Raw genomic sequence first — 18,972 nt, forward strand, 5'->3', positions numbered from 1 at the left:
CCACCAAATCATTTATCTTATAGTGTATCATTTGAAAGTTGATGGCCGTTCAGAAAAATAATAGCTCACTATGCTCTTGTCTCATTTATGTAGAACAGCCTCTATTAAACGTTTCAGCTAGAACATTTAGTGTGGAATGGAGTTCAACACTATCTTAAAATGCATGATGCTTGGGTATAAAAGATCATGCAACATTTTTTATGTTTTTTCCCTATAAAATAGACTAATAAACAGTTCTCTGTAGCTTGATAACAAATTCTGTTTGTTTAGTATTTTGCTGCGCAATTTGCCTACTTCAAACACCCTAAATATTGTTGATTTTGTCCTCAGGTTTGCTCTATTTTCTGTGGGCTAGTTTGTAGATTTCATTGGAGCAGGGAAAAGGCCAAGAATTGCTGGTTTGTTCTGAAAGCAGTTGGATGAAGCTCGTAATTTACCTTGGTCCGAGGTGGCAAAGGATGCTCAAGACCACCTGGGCAATCCTGTAGAATTCCCTTGAGCTTCGAGTTCCTGGCTAACAGAAACAAGAACGTTAAAGAAGCCAGTAAGGGTCAAAGTTAGAGGCTCTGATACTGCAGTCTAGAGCAGGGATCAACAACCTTTTCTAGAATTAGAGCTACTGATGATCCGTAAAAATCTTCCTGAGCTTCTAACACCAATTATCAGTGTTACAATAATCAGTAAAGATAAGATCTCATTACTGCCCATTGCATGCTGATTACTGACAGTGGCCATCTCTGTGCATCAGGGATGGTCATCAGCAGTAATGTAAAAAAGATTTATCAATTTCAATTTTGAATTCCTCTATATGTCATAGTGGTGAAATATGCAATGCCCCCTGGCACCTAAGAAAGAACATCAGTGATAAGACTTCCCAACACAGCATGAATTACCCATTAAATATCAGCCCTAAATATATTTTGTTCTGTAAACATTAGCTCAGTTCTGAAAATACACATATTTTACTTTTAAACACAGCCTTTTCGATTTTGGAAACATACCTAATTCATGCAAACAAAGGTTTTTCATTAAGTAGTTTAGCTACACATGGGGAGCTAGGCGCAGGTAGCTCGAGAGCTACCAGTAGCTCCTGAGGTACTCCTTGGAGAATCCTGGTCCAGAGACTCCGATGTAGCATTGTATCTACTGCACTTAGAGGGTAAAGATGAGTGAAAGGTTAGAAAGAGGAACAACCCTGCTGTCCTGAAGTTACCACTTGACTTGACTTCTTCCCTATATGACGATGTTAGTACATAAAGATCAGTCTGGGTTCATCCCGACCAGGAATACGGCTATTAATGTACGACGTTTATTGCGGATCCTGGAGGCTGATTCCTATTTGAATGATAGGGCCACTGTCTTTGCTGTGGACATTGAAAAAACATTTGACAGTCTTGAATGGCCCTACCTGTTCCAGTTGATGAATACATTTGGTCTTGGGAGTAAATTCATAGCATGGACGGCCCTGCTCTACAAACACTGAGGGTTAGAACGGGTGGGTTGATATCTGACATCTGTGATGTACACCATGGAACGGGGAAGGGGTGCCCACTGTTCACCCTTCTATTTGCGTTGGCATTGGAGCCATTGGCGGTTAAGGCCAGGACAGGTCAATATTATCAAGGCCTAGAGGCACACAGACAGATTCACCATATTGCCCTGTATGCAGATGACCTATTACTGTACCTGGCGGACTCAGATGAAGCGCTCAGTGGAGCGAATGCTTTGCTCCGTGCCCTTGGCAGGGTGGCTGGGCCTCGAGTAAATTGGACATAGTCCTGTCTTTTCCCGACTATTAGTGATAAAGATGGCACACAAGAGACTGACGGGGTTAAATGGGAGTACAGGTGTCTGACATCTTTAGGGACGCAAATATATCATACGCAGGGACACTTGTTGGAGGGCAATATAGGTAGGGCAATAAGGAGAATGAAGGACAGTTTTGAATTTTGGGGGTCCCTTCCTCTGTCAGTAGCTGTACGATTCGCTTTACTTAAAATGGTGACCCTCCCACGTCTACTGTATTACTTTGGGACCTTACCGATTTGGATACCAGCATGATTCTTTGAGCAGCTCAAGACTATGATCACGGGCTTTCTATGGGGTATGCGGTAGAAGGAGGGGGCCTAGCGGTGCCCGATTTTTAGTCCTATTACCTGGCAGCTAAATTGCAGTGGCTCACGCATATGGTTGCAGCTCGGCTCCGAGGAGCGGGAGACATGGGAGAAACCGTCCCGGCACTCCGGGTTCTTTCCCAGATTGTCCTGAAATTGCCAGTTCGAGCCCAAGATCTGCCAGGGGATCTCAAAGTAGCGAGGCAGTGTTGGAATAGGAGCCTGAAATGAGCGCAGATTGAGATTACGTACGCGCCGGATATCCCTCTGGCCATGTGTGAGGCTCTACCTCATGGAGGTACCTGGGGGGACTTGCGAGTTGGAAAGAGAAGTGTCTGGCCACTGTAGGGGATCTATATGAAGAAGGCACTATGCAGGACCGATATGATTTACTCAGGGGATCTTCCTACTGCACTTTGCACTCACTGCGTCCCTTCGTAAACATTGGAAAGGCCTCACGGTACCACAGACATCGATGGGATGTCAATACATAGTGACAGAGGAAGGAACTTTTAAAGCAGTCACATGCCTATATAGGCGTGTGACTCAGGAAATGTTGAGGCCCCTACATGAGCTACGACTTAAGTGGTAAGAGGATTTTGGGCAGGAAATCCCGAAAAAGACTTGGGCTTATCTTATGGAGAGGGCGTGGAAGAGCTCCAGGAATGGCCGATTTCAATTAGTGCATTTTTACATATTGCATAGAGCCTACCTCCCCCAGTGAAAATTAACAAATACTTTGACATCCGCACAGCAGCATGTTCACGCTGTAATCAAGAGGGAGCGGATTTTTGCCATATGTTTTGTGATTGCTCGTGTTTAGATAGTTATTGGCTTCACGTAGTGGCTTCACTGACTGAGGTCACGCATAGGGAGTTGGAACCGGTCTGCTGCATTGGTTCCCCCACACGACTAAAAATAAGATTACTAGCAAATTCATAGATATGGGCCTCTTTTTGGCTCAGCGAGAAATCACTAGACATTGGGAGGCACAGAGGGGCCCTACCATAACCATATGGAAGAAGGAATGCATTAAATGGGCGGAGTGTGATGGAATAGTTAGGCTGCAATTGGCGAAAGGAGCGGGACTGAAAAAGCACTAGAAGCGGCAAAGGCATAGGAAACCTTGGTGGTGCTCCTAAAGATTCCGGACAGTGACGATGATGGTGCTTCCATGGTTGCCGCTGCTGATGTGGCAGAGTAGATAGTCTACATCCGTGCTTTGAACATCGTGGGGGTACTATGAATAGTATGAAGGGTAATCCCGCCTCCATGGCAGAACAGAGCTCGAAGTATTGTTCTTGACACATTAATGGAACTATTGCACAATGGACCCAGCCCAGTCTGTAAATCTGACTGTAAGTGACATGCCTGGGGGGAGGGATAGGTGGGGGGTAGTTTTAAGGGGATAGAATGACGATTCTCCAATTTTTATGCAGAGAGAACAGAGCCGGATTTCACAGTGTGTTTTAGAGATAATTGTGTATGATAATCACTACCCCTCTTTCAGCCTACACCACATTGGTAACCGTAATGAGAGAGCAACATAATCACATTTTTCATAAGACCTTCCTTATTCGCTTACTGTAAAGTGTGATATGCTGCAGAGTTTGACTGACTCCATTGGTGCATGATCCCCAATTTGTCTTCTAGAAATGAAGAAGGTGTCAAGGATGCAAGTCTGGAGCGCCCAATCTGCAGGTGTGAGGCCCACATGCTGTGGAACCGACCACGATTTGGTGAGCTGAATGACCAGCACCGGATGGACCAGTACATACAGGCCCTAAAGAAGGTGAGACTCCACTGGTTGCCTGCAGTAAGAGACTGTCTAGAAGACAACTTGGACTCGTAGAGGATTGGTAGAGTAGTTCAGCATATTTTGTCATTAATGGTAATGTAGTGAAACTGAAATGTTATGCACAAGGTTGGTCTGTGTTTCACTAGAATGTGGCCCGAGTAATTCCCAGCAACTGCGATTCTGATTTTAATCCAGGCATTTCATATATCACTTTTTTAGTTTTTCTAATTGAGACACACTCGAAGTGCTATGGGTATGCTAAGATGTAGATCCCAGGCTTATATTATTTTTTGTTATTTTAACTTACACACGTGAATCCCCCCCGGGAGGGGTATCTCGGTGCAGCTCAGCCTCCCAAACAATAAACAAAACTTGCTTACTGTGCCTATGGACTCAAACTGTTCCACACTTAATAGGCTAAAAGTCTGAAACCAGTCTGGGGTTTCTTGTGATCCTGTCTCAAAGTAGTCTTCTGTGACTTTGGGATGGACTGTCCTATTGAAACAGGAGCAATACTCATATTATATGGCAGGCCTCTGTCCCCATATGATGGACTGGAATACAGCCCGAGTATTTTCCACTAATTGAACTTAATTCAAGCATCCATGCTCACCTTTTTTTTCTTTCTTATGTTTGGTATATGTCAAATATGTAACGTCCCCTGGCCAATAGCTAGCGCCTTCTGGATGCACTGGTCTGGAATCTCCCAATTTACAGAAGTTTTAAATCTGTATTTTACAATAAAAGTTCCTTGCCACACTATCACTTAGAAAGGAAAGCTCACTTCATTTAAAGATGGTAGCTAAGTAACCCTCAAGCTAGCATCTTAATGGTGGCTGGTTCTTTTTTTAATACATTTTTTAAATTGATTTTTGCAATAATAAAAAAATATGAGTTGAAAGAAGGAATAGCCCACTGGCACAATACGAAACACTACAGACAGCCGGGATAGTGTAGAGAAGCTTTGCTAGAAGAGTACAGGTGTGCTTATGAAAACCAGTCCAGTTCCTCATTTCAAGCCATTAATCCATCTGTTTCATTCCTTGGTAAGTGTAGCTGCCATATTCTCATAAGAAGGGAAAATCTTTTGTAATTAATGTTGATTTATCTCCCTTTTGTAAACTTCTCTGACAGTTTTCCCAACTATGTTTAAACTTTTCCAAAATCTAATTCCGAACTTAACTTTTTTGGCTCTAAGACACATTTCTGAACCACCCATTCATGATGTTCTGTTCTCTAATATCCCATCTTGGGATTTTGTCTTTCAATACTTTAATTAGCCCGATTGATTGACTTTTCAAATCATTCTTTATATTAGGCAGACCAAATCAACTTTACAAGTTGCCATTTGCTGACTATTAATGGTAAACACAAGGAGATCTGGGTTGAATCCATCATCATTCTTTAGCTCACTTTGCCACCTCAGTTCAGACCCAGCTATATGCAAATCAGTCTTGACCCAGTGCCTCATGGGAACAGTCCAGCCCGAATTGCCAAGTCAGGTCTTTCCTGAACCGGAAACAAGAATCCCGGGACCAGTTTCTGGGTAACATCCTTCATCAGCCAGGCTAGCTTGAATCCAGTGGCAAAGTGAGCAAGGGACCCACGTCTGGGCACACCCTGCCAACTTAGGGCGATCAAAGCAAACACAAGGAGATGATGGACGGAGCGCTGAAACTTTTCAGACACTCACCCCCAGTCACAGATATGGGTTGAATCCATCATCATTCTTTAGTTCACTTCGCCACCTCAGATCAAACCCTGCTATATGCAAATCAGTCGTGACCCTGTGCCTCTGTTACCATCTGACTTTTAATGGTAAGCAAAGGATTATTGTATCTTGGAGGAAATCTTTAAACATCCTGCCCATGTCTGCAAAAGATGAGGGGATTGTTCATAAATATGTTACTTAGAACATATAAAACCTTTGATATAACATTCATCAATATAGAGTTAGTTTTTCCCCATACACCTAGATTCAGGCAAGACCACCTGCTCATCTTCTCCTAAGTCTGGATCAGTAAAAGAGGTAAGTTGAATTGTATTAAATGTTCTATTTTATTTTTGTATTTGTGTTTCCATATATTTAATAAAAGGTTTAACTGCCTCCATCTTCTTTGATTTGCTCAAACGCTCGGTCCATCATCCCCTTTGGTATCCATCTTCTAGGCATTGTCTTGTCTCTCTTACCACTCACCATATATTGTAAATAATTTAAATTTTGACCAGTTATCCTGAGAAAGTACTAAAATTATTGATGAAATTGAAAAGTTTGTAACATCGCAGGCATGTAATTCCAGTCTAAGGTATCGAAAGCTTTCTCAACATCCAGCGCCACCCCTCCTGCTTCCAGGTCTGTGTCTGTTACCGTATCCATGATGTGGTGAAGTCTGCGGGGATTCATTTGCATACTTGGGCCAGGGATGAAGCCACTCTGGTCAGAATGGACCAGCAAACTCCTCACAGGGTCAGTGTATTCGTCAAAGTCTTTCCTAGTACCTTGACGTCCACGTTTAACATCTAGAGAGGTCTGAGTCTCCTGGGTTCCTTTCTATTGTAGTGTCATCAGGTCCAGGACTTCCTCCATCTGGGAGTCTACCTTTGTTTTATGCGTCATCGAATACTTCCATCAATGTATCCGTTAGGTCAGCCCGAAAGAAGCGGTAAAACTCTGGTGGAACACCATCTGGTCTCAGTATCCTACCCGACTGCAGATCTTCTAGGGCTGCCTGGATTTTCTCTCTGACGAACCGCTGGTCTAGCTCTTCTTCCAAATCTCCAGTAAGCCTGGGCATGTCTATTGCTACTAGATAGGAGACTACCTCGTCCATCACCACTGTGTTTGTTTTAGCAGTGTTTTCAGGTACTGAAATAACACAGTATTAGTGCCCGCTTGGTTGTTCACCACAATAATGTCCATGGAGGTCAAAGAGAGTATGGTGGTGGATGGCTGCTCCCGTTTCATGATCTATGCTAACATTCTGCCTGGTCTGTCCCCCTTGCGTGTAGCCTCTGCCTGTAACCATGTAGTACTAGTTTATTAAGTACCTCTACAGTTTCTCCCAACCTCCTTTGAGCTTCCACCTGCTCATCCCCCTCATCTGATGACCTAGGTGTTGCAGCTGGTGTACCTCAAGATGTGCCTCCGCCCTGCAAAGGTCCTGCTGTAACTGCCATTTTTCTCTGAAGTGCATACTCATGCACCCCTCCCCCTTCCGTACAGTCTTCTTGGCATCCCACTCTCGCACCCTAGTCAATTACAAGTCATGTAGGAGTCAATTGCAGAGCCTATGCTGAGCGTGAATCTTAGGTCTTGAAAGGCCTGTGCTGGCAATTGCCATTTCGGAACACATGCTTGTGTGGGTGTCCCTTTATAGGTCAGGAAGGAGGAGTGGTCAGACAGGAATCTGGAGAGTTACTTTGTGTCTACTATTTTGGGAGCCAGCTCTTGTTAAATGAGGAATCTGTTCAGTTTGCTATACGTGCCGGACATGGGTGAGTGATAGGAGAACTCCTGGGCCTCTCAGAAATTATGGTGCCAGATGTCCATGCATCTTAGGTCAGTCATCACCCTCTCTCTGCCATAGTGGGCCCTAGGGCAGTTCCATTTCTGCCATAGTGGTTCTAGGACGGTGCCCTATCGGGTAGCTATCTGGTTCCTCATACACCACGCGGTTAAATCTTCCCGCCCAAAGCAGCGGCTTGTCAGCGGTGGGGGGTGACTATGTCCAGTATGTGGGGGAAGTATGTCTTATCAATGTTGGGGACGGCGGTATTCAGTTGGCAGATGTCTGTACTATCCATCAGCCGTTCACTAGAAGATTGCGCCCTTCCACGTCAGTGTGTGAGTAAAGGTGTTGGAATGGGACCCCTTGGGTCACGTATATGAGGAGCCCTCTTGAGTAGGATGAATATATAGAAGCATGGACCTGACTCCCCCATTTCCATTTAAGCCTTTGTATCTCAGTCTGTGAAGTGCATTTTCTTTAAGAACACTATATCTAGCGAATAGGGCTTAAGTAAAGTGTTTACTCTGTATCGCTTGGTATGATTGTTCAGGCTGTGTACATTCCAAGTAACAAATGTGACCATCATGTCCTAATTAACATCTGTGTCAGAGTGTCCATGTAGCATCCTTGGGCATTCTCCAGTCAAAATGGCTGGGTGTGGGGCACAATTCCCCCTCTTGCTGCAGTGTACAGGTCAAAGCCATCTCTCCAGTGCTTCATTATCTCAAAGCAAATATATTTAGCGCTAGCTGACGGTGATAATGCCAACAATCTGAACCCAAACTTAATAAAACCTCATCCAAACCCCTCACCACCTATCGAACAGTTCAACTCGTGTCTCCCCATGTCTTCCTCCCACAGTTCCACTTTGATAAATGTTAAAACATAAACAAGGAAAAAAAACTAGGAGCAATTTAAACTGACTCATGCAGGAGAGGGGGCGCTGCGACTAGCTATTGGCCCCCCACTATTGCCGGAGAAAACACACAGTGCTAGGGCGCACTCCCCAGATGTGTGCGATAGAAGTTCTGTCCAAGTCTAATCTTGGACAGAATATCTTCACAAGGAAAAAACAAAGGCAAGGGAAACAAGGGTTGGTGATGGCCGGTCGTCTCTCATCCACTATGCAGGTCCTTCCAGCCCGCACCTCGCTAACTTCCCTAGGGATCATAAAGTTTTGTGGATCCGGTCATCAACAGCAGTTCACTTTGTCTCCACTATCTCACATTGGAGGTAAGAGTTATGCATTCGTGCTATTCCCCAATCGTCACTCGGCCAGGTACTTAGCCTGATGATAGTTAGGGCAGTTCCACCCATCTGAGCATCAATCTCCATGTCCTCCAGAGTTCAAGTCAAAGTCACTGGAGGAGCTATTCCTGTTTGTCCATTGTGGTGGACCTGGGAGCCATCTACCACCCCTTCTCGGTTTCGGCTGCACTCCGAAGTTGCCTCTTGGTTTTACAAGGCAAAAGTGCTGTCTGCCACCACCACCACCACCCTACTGTAACCCTGCCTGGGTGGGGCATTCGGGGTCTTACTTGTCCTTTCCTGCCAGAGCGCTGTCTCCCTCACCCCCACACGGGGTCAGTTCATGGGCGTGGCATGCCATACACCCCCAACCAATCCAGTACATTCACAAGGTCTGTAAAAAAGTGAGCTCGGCCCTCATGCAGTACTCTTAATTTAGCAGGTGATAGCATGTAAGAAAGACCAAGCTCTCATAGTTTTTGCTTGACTTCAATGTAGGATTTATGTTTGGCCTGGACCACCTGCTTGTTGTCAGGGAACATGCGGATAGCACAATTATCAATGGGGATCTCACCAAGCTGTTGCTTCTTCCAAAGTATGCAGTCTCTGTCACATTTATTGTGGAATCTGGTGATCATCACTCTTGGTGGAGCCTCCTGAAGCAGGCCGGGACCAGTGCTCTATGTGTCCACTCGATGATAAATGGGGGTGGGGGGGGGGTAATATCGGTGGGGCGCAGCTGTTCTTTTATCCAGGTCTCCGGGAACAGTTTTGAGTTCCACCTCTCGTCACGCTCAGTTAATCCCACGAAGCATAGGTTATTATGGTGCGATCTGCAGTCGTCGTATTTCATCAGTCAATTTCTGCACCCTCTGGCGTATCTCCATCATGTCGGCTTTCAGCGTTGTCGCTGTGTTCTCCAGTGCCGCAGTCTGCTTGCTAGTTTTGCAAAGATCTGCTTTTAATAGGGTGACCTCTCCTTAGATGGTGTCCGTTTTGGACTACAAGGCCTGGCAGATTTTGATGGTGCCCATAGTATATGGGCTTCAGTAGACTCAGATTCAGGCACCATCTCCCCCTGCTCATCTTGCCTGCCCTGGTTTCTAACTCCTCCCGCAAACTGTTTGATCTTTGTATTCTGGGAGTCTCTGATGGCTTACCTTCTCCATGACTAGCTCCTCTCTGGTGGCCCACTCCCTGGACCGTGGTCCACTACATTTGCTTCTGCACAAGACGCCCGCTGTCTCGGTCCCCAGCTGGGCCTCTCTCGCAGGGATGGCCCCAAGCCACGTTCCCAGTTCAACCCCCCTCTGATCAGCCATTCTCCTCCTCACCTGTGATGGGTCTCTCTCTTTATGCAGCCTCCTCAATATTCTATTTCTCCAGTCGCTGCTCTCATCGTGCCAGTGTTCCACACAATAATCCCTAGTGGTGCCACTAAGGTCTCTCTCATCAGTGCAAGGGAGATGGATGGGTTCCCTCCGGTGAAACAGCATGTTGGCGCCCTGTTCCTTGCTTTTTGGCTGCTCCAGTAGCTCAGTTAATCTTCACCGTGCCTTTTGTCCTGCCCTCATTCAGACTGTGGGCAGTGTACAGCCCCCAAATAAGCTGGCCCTCTGGCCTTTGTCTTGAGTGGTCGGGGGTGTGCATCCTTCTATTACTCATTATGCCCCATCGGGCACAGCTCATCCCCCTGCAGAGTCGCTTCTGCTCCTTAGTTGTCTGCACTTGGTGCCTCACACAGCCCAGAATCGTGCTTCTCCTGGTCCAAAGTTCACTGCCTGCTTTACCCCATTCGGCAGCACAGGTCAGGGGCTGCCCACACTCAGAACCTAGCTCCTCTCATTCCTGGAGCTGGGCGGGCGGCAGGAGACCAACATTGCGCTCACTCATGCTCAGGCCCCTGCTAGTCCTCTAGGCTGCCTGTCCTTCCGACCTCGCTGCCACAGCACTCTGGGGCCACCGGATCCTCTCACCAATGTTTAGTGCAACCTACAAGAAGGAAAGGGGGGCCCACTCTGCACTGCAAGCCAACCTCTCCTCCTCACTGATGCTCTCACACCTGGGGCTCATTCCCGCACCCTTACGTCTTCCTCGGCCATATGCTGTCGTCGCCGGTGGACAGGATCCTTTTACCGCCGCATATGGAAAGGCCAGACGGAGTGGACCACTCCTGCAGGCTTACTGGACTCCATGATTGTCAGGCCATGCCCCATCACTCTTATACTTAAATCCTCTAACTCCTCCCCTCATGTGTTTTCACATCACTATGTTATTAGCAGACAGGTATAGAATTGAGTGTATTAAGAACCATATGTCCAAGGACTTTTGAATTGTACGGCAGATATACGAATAGTCCGTAATTGGAGGCAGAGCAGTGAGAGAGGGGTTTTCTCACAAGTGGTATCATAAAAGTAGGCTTAAAACATTGAGTAGACGCTGTTAGTTAATGGCGCAGATTTACTATTCAGTCTGTCATTAACTATTCGCTAATGATGGTCAGTTACTGCAACAGTTAATGACCGGTTGAATAGTTTGCTGTAGTTGAACTGTTTGGGCCATTATATGTTAGTGCCATTATCTGTTCGTGTTTACCCTTCTTGTTTTAAGTCCACTTTTATTAATGCCAAATATTAGGAAAACTTGTCTCACTCCTATCTTCTTCAGTGTATTAGCCATCGTAGACACTGTTGATCACTAGGTATAGCTCAACATCCTACCCTTTTTTGGTGCCGATTTTGATTGAGCTGCCTCTCAATTCTCTGTTCTTCCCTTTTGTAGTGCTTGTTTCAGATATTGTAGGCCAGTTATTTCTCCTGAATATTGATCATCTAAATTGATCTCATGGTGCATATCCTATTACAGGAAATTTCCTTGTAAGTCTTTCAGAATTATTTCCAACATTATTTCCAACTATCATTCCCTATCCAATAAATTGTCTAGCTGGTATCTCATGTACCTATATCAGTTTCTTAAATGTCATCAACACTTCAGCATTTTACTTGTCCCCTCCTAATGCTCGCCTCATACCAGACTTGAAGTCTTCAGCTCCATTCTACTCCTGATCAGCTACAATTTAAAAGGTTGGGAGCTTATGCAGTCCCTGTGGTCATCCTACTCGTTAGCCTGCCCCAGCAATGCCTAGCTGTTCTTAGTAATCACACAGGGAAGCTGACCAGATCTTTTGATTTCTGAAACATCAGCTCACCCTTTTCAGCACCATGGAAGGTATATCTGGTAACCATCTGCCCAGCCACTGCAGTTGCCCAGCAATGTAGTAAAGTTCATAATTGGGAGCCCCCAAGTCTTCTTCTAATGTGGTGAGCTGAAGCATACATAATATCTGAAAGAGACAATTAGTTATGGATTCCTCACCTTAAAAGTACCCCCAGGCATCAGACTGGATTTGGAGATTTTTTTCCTCAGCAGTAGCTCTGTGCGTCGATAGGTGGCGTCGGTGGACTCCACGTCCGTCATTGGCGTCGTGGTCACCAGAATGACGTTGCACTATCTACTTAGACGCCACCCTTGCGCGCTGACGTCAGTTCTTTCTTTTTCCGCGGCAGCCAGCGCAGATCCAGAGAGAGCGTACATCGAGTCACTTTTTTACTCCATTTTTGCGACTTGAGTTTCCACCTTTTTTGAGTCGATCGACTCCTGGTGCACGGAGGGATGTCACGTTGGACCAGCTTCAAGTCTTGCGACTCCTGTCGCAAATTGATGTCAGTCACGGACTCGCACCTCGTGTGCCTTTGGTGCCTGGAGCGCGACCACGACCCAAAGTCGTTCTCCGACTGCTGGGCCATAAACCTGAAGTCTTTGCAGGAGCGGCCCAGAAAGCTTCTCGTAGCCCGGCAGTCTGCTCCGCGCCGTTCGAGGTCCCGGTTGAGAGGGAGGTCGCAGAGCCACCACCACCACTTGTCATCGAAGTCTTCGTCTTCGGGTAGGTCGAAGCACAAGAAGAAGATAAAAAAGCATTGTCGCTCTTTGCGTTCTCCTGTCTGTCGGCAGACGCGACACGGGAAGCGGAAGGAAGTCGCCCGGCTCCGCCCACGGAGCCTGTTGGGTCGACTCCGGCCTTCCCTCCCTTTCCGAGAGCCGGAACGACCCCTGCCCAGCTTCGCAACTTTTATGAAGTCTCACATTCCATCTTCGGTGAGCCCTTCTCCGCTGGCGTGCCCTTGTGCCCCGTGGACTCGGTTGGGGGCTCTAGGCCTTCGATGCCGGTGGCTTCGGCTCCAGCGCAGCAGAACCCCCAAGGATCTAGGCCTGGATCTGGATCTGCGCCGGTCGACCTCGTGGCACTTCCTCTGACGCCGAATCCAGTGACGACACCCCAACCACCTACCACGCCCGTTGTGTCCCCAGCCGGCGTCGGCCTCCCCCTCGATGAAGACACGGAGCCGGACCAACGTCGTCCGGTACTTTTGTACCCCTGTTCTCCTCTGATGTTTCCTTCCACCCTGAGTGGCTACCAGGAGAGGGTGAAGAGGACTGGGAAGGGTCTGTAGACCCTCTTGCAGACCAGTTGGAGGAACCAGACTGGAGAGAGGAGTTGGGTGATGCCAGTGGTTTGGGCACCTCCCCGGACCTTGGCATGCTTTCTCCCGCTCCCACCTCGAGCTTCCTACAGTGGCGGTCAGAACTAACCTCCTGACCGAGGTGCTTCAGCCGGCAGCGGCCTCTTCGGAGCCCTTGCTGCCATTTAATGAGGCCCTCACAGACATCCTTTTGGGCACTTGGTCCAAGCCCAACACATGGGCTCCTGTGGATAATATGATTGCCTGACGCCACCGGGTGACCCCATATTCCTCTCTCACCACCCCACCCCTGAGAGCTTGGTAGTCCAAGCCTCGACTTCCAAGGGCGCATTCCCTAACGCACTGCCTGATAGGGAATCCAAGAAGCTGGATCACCTTGGGAAGATGTTTTCTTCCTCCAGCTTGGGATTGCGGTTGGTGAACACCTCGTATCTTTTGGGCTATTACTCCCACTCTGTGTGGGCCATGGTTGCGCAAGTGCTGCCACAGTGCCCGGAGGAGGCCTGGCTGTGCTCTCCCGTGCAGTTGCCGAAGGGAGAGGCGCAGCAAAGTTCACTATCAGATGTGGGCTGGCAACACCGACTCACTAGGCAGGATGATTTTCATGTCAGTAGCCCTTAGACGCTACGCCTGGTTGAGGTCTACTGGCTTTTCGAGTGATGTCCAAGCTACCCTTTTGGACATGCCCTTTGATGGCCATTGCTTGTTTTGAGACAAGGCGTACAACGTGCTTGAGCGCTTTAAGGACTCCAGGGCTGTTGCCAGGTCCTTGGGCCTTGCATCCACCTCCCGTCCAGTGCAGTCTGCAAATTTGCCTCTTTCGTGGTTATGGAAGGGGTGCCCCGCCACGTTCCGCCCAGAGCCACAGGCCTGAGCAGGCTGTCCAACCTCTGTGCAGCCGGGGACGTGGGACCCACTGTCGTGGGGCCAGCTGGCAGAGCCAGTCCACCAGCCCCCCTCTGCAGCAGCCTCCTAGTCCGACCTTTCAGGCCAACCTTTTGTCAGTGGGCGGCAGGATTCGCCATCACCTTCCCCACTGGCTCAACATCACGTCGGACAGGTGGGTTTTGAAGATAGTCCGCAGGGACTACTCCCTCCCCTTTGAGACTACCCCTCCATCCATGCCACCTCAGACCCATCGCATGTCAGAGGATTACTTGGCCATTCTCCTTCAGGAAGTTACGACTCTCTTGGCCAAGGGAGCCATCGAGTGCGTTCCTGCCCCAGAAGTAGGTCTTGGTTGTTATTCCCACTACTTTCTGGTACCCAAGAAGGACAAGAGCCTGCGTCCTATCTTGGATCTCCGAGACGTCAATCGCTTCCTCCGGGAGGAGAAGCTCAAAATGCTGACCCTTGCTAGGTCCTGTCTGCGACCGACCCTGGAGATTGGATGGTAGTGTTGGACTTGCAGCACACTTATTTTCACATCTCCGTCCTACCTGCCCATCGGCGTTACCTACGGTTCACAGTAGGCCACAAGCACTTTCAGTTTACCGTGCTCCCCTTCGGCCTTCGGCCTTACCTGCGCTCCTCAGGTGTTCACGAAAGTGATGGTGGTGGTCGCACCTCATCTGTGCAGATCAGGGGTTCCAGTCTTCCCCTATCTCGACGACTGGCTGTTGAAGGCGGGCTTGCCCCAGACTGTTGTCTCCCACCTCCAGACTACAGCCGACCTCCTGCATTCGCTGGGGTTCACCATCAAGGTGCCGAAGTCGCCCCTAATTCCGTCTCCGAAGCTCCTTTTCATCCGAGCAGTTCTGGACACAGCGCAGTTTCGGGCTTATCTTCCCGAACAGCGAGTCCGGGATATTCGGGCTATGATTCCAGTCTTTCAGCCACTATCCCGGGTTTCGGTCAGAATGACCCTGAGGCTGCGGGCCCTCATGGCCTCCTGCATCCTGCTGGTGGACTATGCCAGGTGACATATGCGGGCTCTGAAGTTCCAATAGGCACAGCATCAGGGGGATCTTTCCGATTGCATCCAGATCTCGGAGGGCACTGCACACCCATTGGCTAACGAACTGGGATTGGGTGAACGGCAGATCCCTCTCCCTTCCCCAGCCAGAGTTCACAGTGGTGACAGATGCATCACTGCTGGGGTGGGGCTGCCACATGGGAGAGGCGGAGATCAGAGGCCTCTGGTCTCTGACTGAGTACGGGCACCATAGAAACCTTCTGGAGCTTTGGGCGATTCCTCTTGCACTAAAGGCATTCCTCTCCTCTGTCGGGGTAAGAGTGGTGCAGATGTTCACGGACAACACCACCGGCATGTGGTACTGCAACAAACAGGGTGGAGTGGGGTCGTGGACCCTATGTCAAGATGCTCTCTGCCTTTGGACATGGCAGGAACATCAGGGTATATCCCTGGTTGTTCAACACCTGGCAGGGTCACTAAATGCCAGGGTGGATTTACTCAGTGGCAGGTGCGTGATGGATCACAAATGGCGTCTTCACTCGGAGGTGGTGCAAGGTCTCTTTTGCTGCAGCGGGGGAGCCTTGGTTAGATATATTTGCCACCAAAGAGAACGCGCAATATCAGCAGTTCTGCGCGTTGGAATTTCCAAGGCGGCACTAGCTAGGCGACGCTTTTCGTCACAAGTGGAGTTGCGGTCTTCAATTCACTGTCGCAGCAGCAGGGGATGGTCCTCCACCTCCTTGCGTGGAGATTGAGCGGCGACATTTGACAGCTTTCGACCTTCCTCACGAAGTATGTAATGTTATCTTGGCAGCCAGGCGTCCCTCCACTAAAACGGTATACGCCTGTAGATGGAACAGGTTTGTGGCATGGTGTGCAGCAAAGGCTGTGGATCTCCTTCCTGCCCCCCTTTCTGAAGTTCTCCTCTTCATTCTTTCTTTGGCCCAGCAGGGCTCTGCTCTGGGCACTGTCACAGGCTATCTTTCGACCATTTCGGCCTTCCTTCGGCTGCCTCACCAGCCTTCTCTTTTCAAGTCCCCTATTGTAAATCGCTTCCTTGAGGGCATTACTCACTTGTTTTCTCCAACATCCTTTCGTGATGCCCCAGTGGGACTTGAACCTGGTTCTTACTTATCTTATGTGTGCTCCTTTCGAACCACTACATAATTGTCCTCTCAGACTCTTAACCCTCAAAACTGCCTTTCTGGTTGCCGTCACCTCTGCTCGCAGGGTGAGTGAGTTACAGGCCCTTTCCTCTAAGCCTCCTTTCCTGGCTGTTCATCCGGACAAGGGTGTCCTCCGCACTAGGCCTTCTTTCCTTCCCAAAGTGATTACCTCTTTCCATTTAGAAAAGACCATCACTTTGCCCACCGTCTTTCTGCCTCCGCATCCTTCTAAAGAGGAAGAGAGGCTCCACCGTCTGGATCCAAAAGGTGCGTTTTCGTTCTATCTGGATCGAACAAAACAAGTCTGGGTGCATGATCAGCTCATTGTCAGTTATGTGGGTGCCAAGGGCGGTGCAAAAACAAACCATCTCCCGATGGATTGTTCTTTGCATCAAAATCTGCTATTCCTTGGCGAAGAAATAACCTCCAGTGAGGTAGCGTGCCCATTCCACCAGGGCGACCGCAGCCACTACTGCTTTGGGACGTGGAGTCCCCCTTCTTGACATCTGCCAGGCAGCTACGTAGGCTTCACTGCACACGTTTACCAAACACTACTGCCTGGACAGCCAAGTCCGGAGAGATTACTTCTTTGGCCGTTCAGTTTTCCAGGACTTTCTGGTGTGAACTTGGTTCGCAGACCCACCACCGTGGTTGGTATTGCTCGGGTATCTATTCTAAGGTTAGGAATCCATAACTAATTGTCTCTTTCAGATGAACAAGTTACCTTGAGTAATGATATATCTGTAAGAGACATAGATTAGTTATGGATTCCTCACCGCCCCACCCATCCTCGCCTTTCTGCAAACTGATTTCTAAGGTAAGGGACTTCCCTTTCAGGGCCCTAGTTTTTGTGCACCAGTGATCAGTGTGTTGCATGACTCTGCGTTTCTGGCGTGGAATGTTGTGTAAAGAACTGACGTCAGTGCGCGAGGGTGGCATCTTAAGTAGATACCTCTACGTCATTCCGGCGACCACGACGTCCGCGACGAACACGGAGTCGACCGACACCACCTATCGACGCACAGAGGTACTGCTGGGGAAAAAATTCTCTGGATCCAGTCTGAGCCTGGGGTTAATTCTAAGGTGAGGAATCCATAACTAATCTGTTTCTCTTACAGATATATCGTTACCGAAGGTAAGTAACTTGTTTGTTAGGATGTGTGTGCTCCAAATTAATGTGAGAAGTATAGTATCTTTTTCCGTAAACAGCTTTTTGGCAAACCTCACAGACAGATTTGTGAAGAAGTATGATGACGGTGGTAGAACTACCATTTTTCCCAATACTGTTCTGCCCATCATGGAAGAAAAATGAGTGGCACTCAAGCAGATGTATAGACAGCCTTGTGAATGCAATACATCTTTGTGGAGCCTACTACTAAGCATAATCTTCTGAATGTGAAATATTAAGCTAGAATGTGGAGTTATAATGCCATAATCCTGCAACTGCATAATTGTCTCATTTGGAACAATTGAAGAAAAAGTGACTCCACAACACCTTTCATTGTCTCAAAATTAGTAGCTTTCATATGGGTTTTAATTTCCCAGAATATTTTTGCCGTCCAACTTTTGATTTTACTTAATTTAACCCTTGGTATTTGGGACATTCTTTTTCAAATACGCAAAAGATATACCTTAACTAAACCTTTTATTCTAGTTTATGAAAAATGGGTTGTAACCCATTAAGTCCCTACACTCGCTCTTTACTATTTGAGGCATTTTCTGCTTATTGCGGCAATAAAAGCTAGTTATTAACTTAATAAAAATAATGGTTTCAGTGTGGGGCACTTCTGAAATTTCAGTGCATTTTGCTGTTTTACCACACTCCCTTGAAGTTGTAAACTATTTTGATGACCTGAACATAAGCTTCTCATCTAGAGATTCCTGAGGGTCCCCAGTTGTTTATAAGTCAGATGACCTTGTCCTTTGCTTCTGGAGCAATCTTGATTTGCTCGAGGCTATTTCTTGGCCTTTGGTTGCAGTCTCTCCTGAGGCATATCATGCAAAGGCGGTGGCAGTGGCTTTAAATGTACCAGACCTCTGTGGTGTTATGTAAAACCTTTATTTGTTTATTTTTTAAATAATTTTTATTGAGAGAATAAACACAAAGTTAAATAGTACATATTAGGAAAGAGATGTAAGAAATAGCAAAGGCATCAAAGATTAATCAAATCTTTTGGAACAGAATAATACATAATAACATTGGCAAATATTATAAGAAAAAGAGATATTGTAAGAGGAGAAGAACAACAAGGGTTAAGAGTTAGATCAACATAATAAGAGTGTGTTCCATAAGAAGATAAAATGTTTCGTTTGTGTGTTTTGTTATATAAAAAAAGAGAGGAGAGAAAGGAGCAGAAGAAAGGAAGAAAGAGGGGGGATTAGAGGAAGAAGAGAGAGAGGATAATTAAGTAGAGTAAAAATGGGTGTTATAAGAGGGATGAGTGTGAGGATAGAAATGTAGTAAAAGGTAACCACAATAAATCAGATTTAATTTTTAGAGAAATAGAGGAATGGGAGACAAAAGCAATTCTGTGTTCATCACAAATCAAATTTCACCAGAGCAAAAAGGATAGTTTAGAGTTATCTTTCCAACATGTTAATATAACTTTAAAGGCGATAGCAATAAAAAGGTCAAATAAAATGGTTTTAGAGGTGAGGTGGTCGAAATCAGCAGATAAGGT

General features: G+C 47.3%; 1 protein-coding gene across 2 annotated transcripts in view; it reads left to right on the forward strand.

The window, feature by feature from the left end:
- The window catches only part of PRMT7 (protein arginine methyltransferase 7), a 654,823-nt gene that overhangs the window by 257,506 nt on the left and 378,345 nt on the right, over nt 1-18,972 (forward strand). For both annotated transcript variants that reach the window (XM_085637728.1, XM_085637727.1), the window contains exon 10: nt 3,768-3,906. In XM_085637728.1, the coding sequence (XP_085493854.1) occupies nt 3,768-3,906 (139 nt within the window). The remainder of the gene's footprint in view (nt 1-3,767; nt 3,907-18,972) is intronic.

This window comes from Triturus cristatus, chromosome 12 (assembly GCF_964204655.1).
Source record: "Triturus cristatus chromosome 12, aTriCri1.1, whole genome shotgun sequence".
Taxonomy (NCBI): domain Eukaryota; kingdom Metazoa; phylum Chordata; class Amphibia; order Caudata; family Salamandridae; genus Triturus; species Triturus cristatus.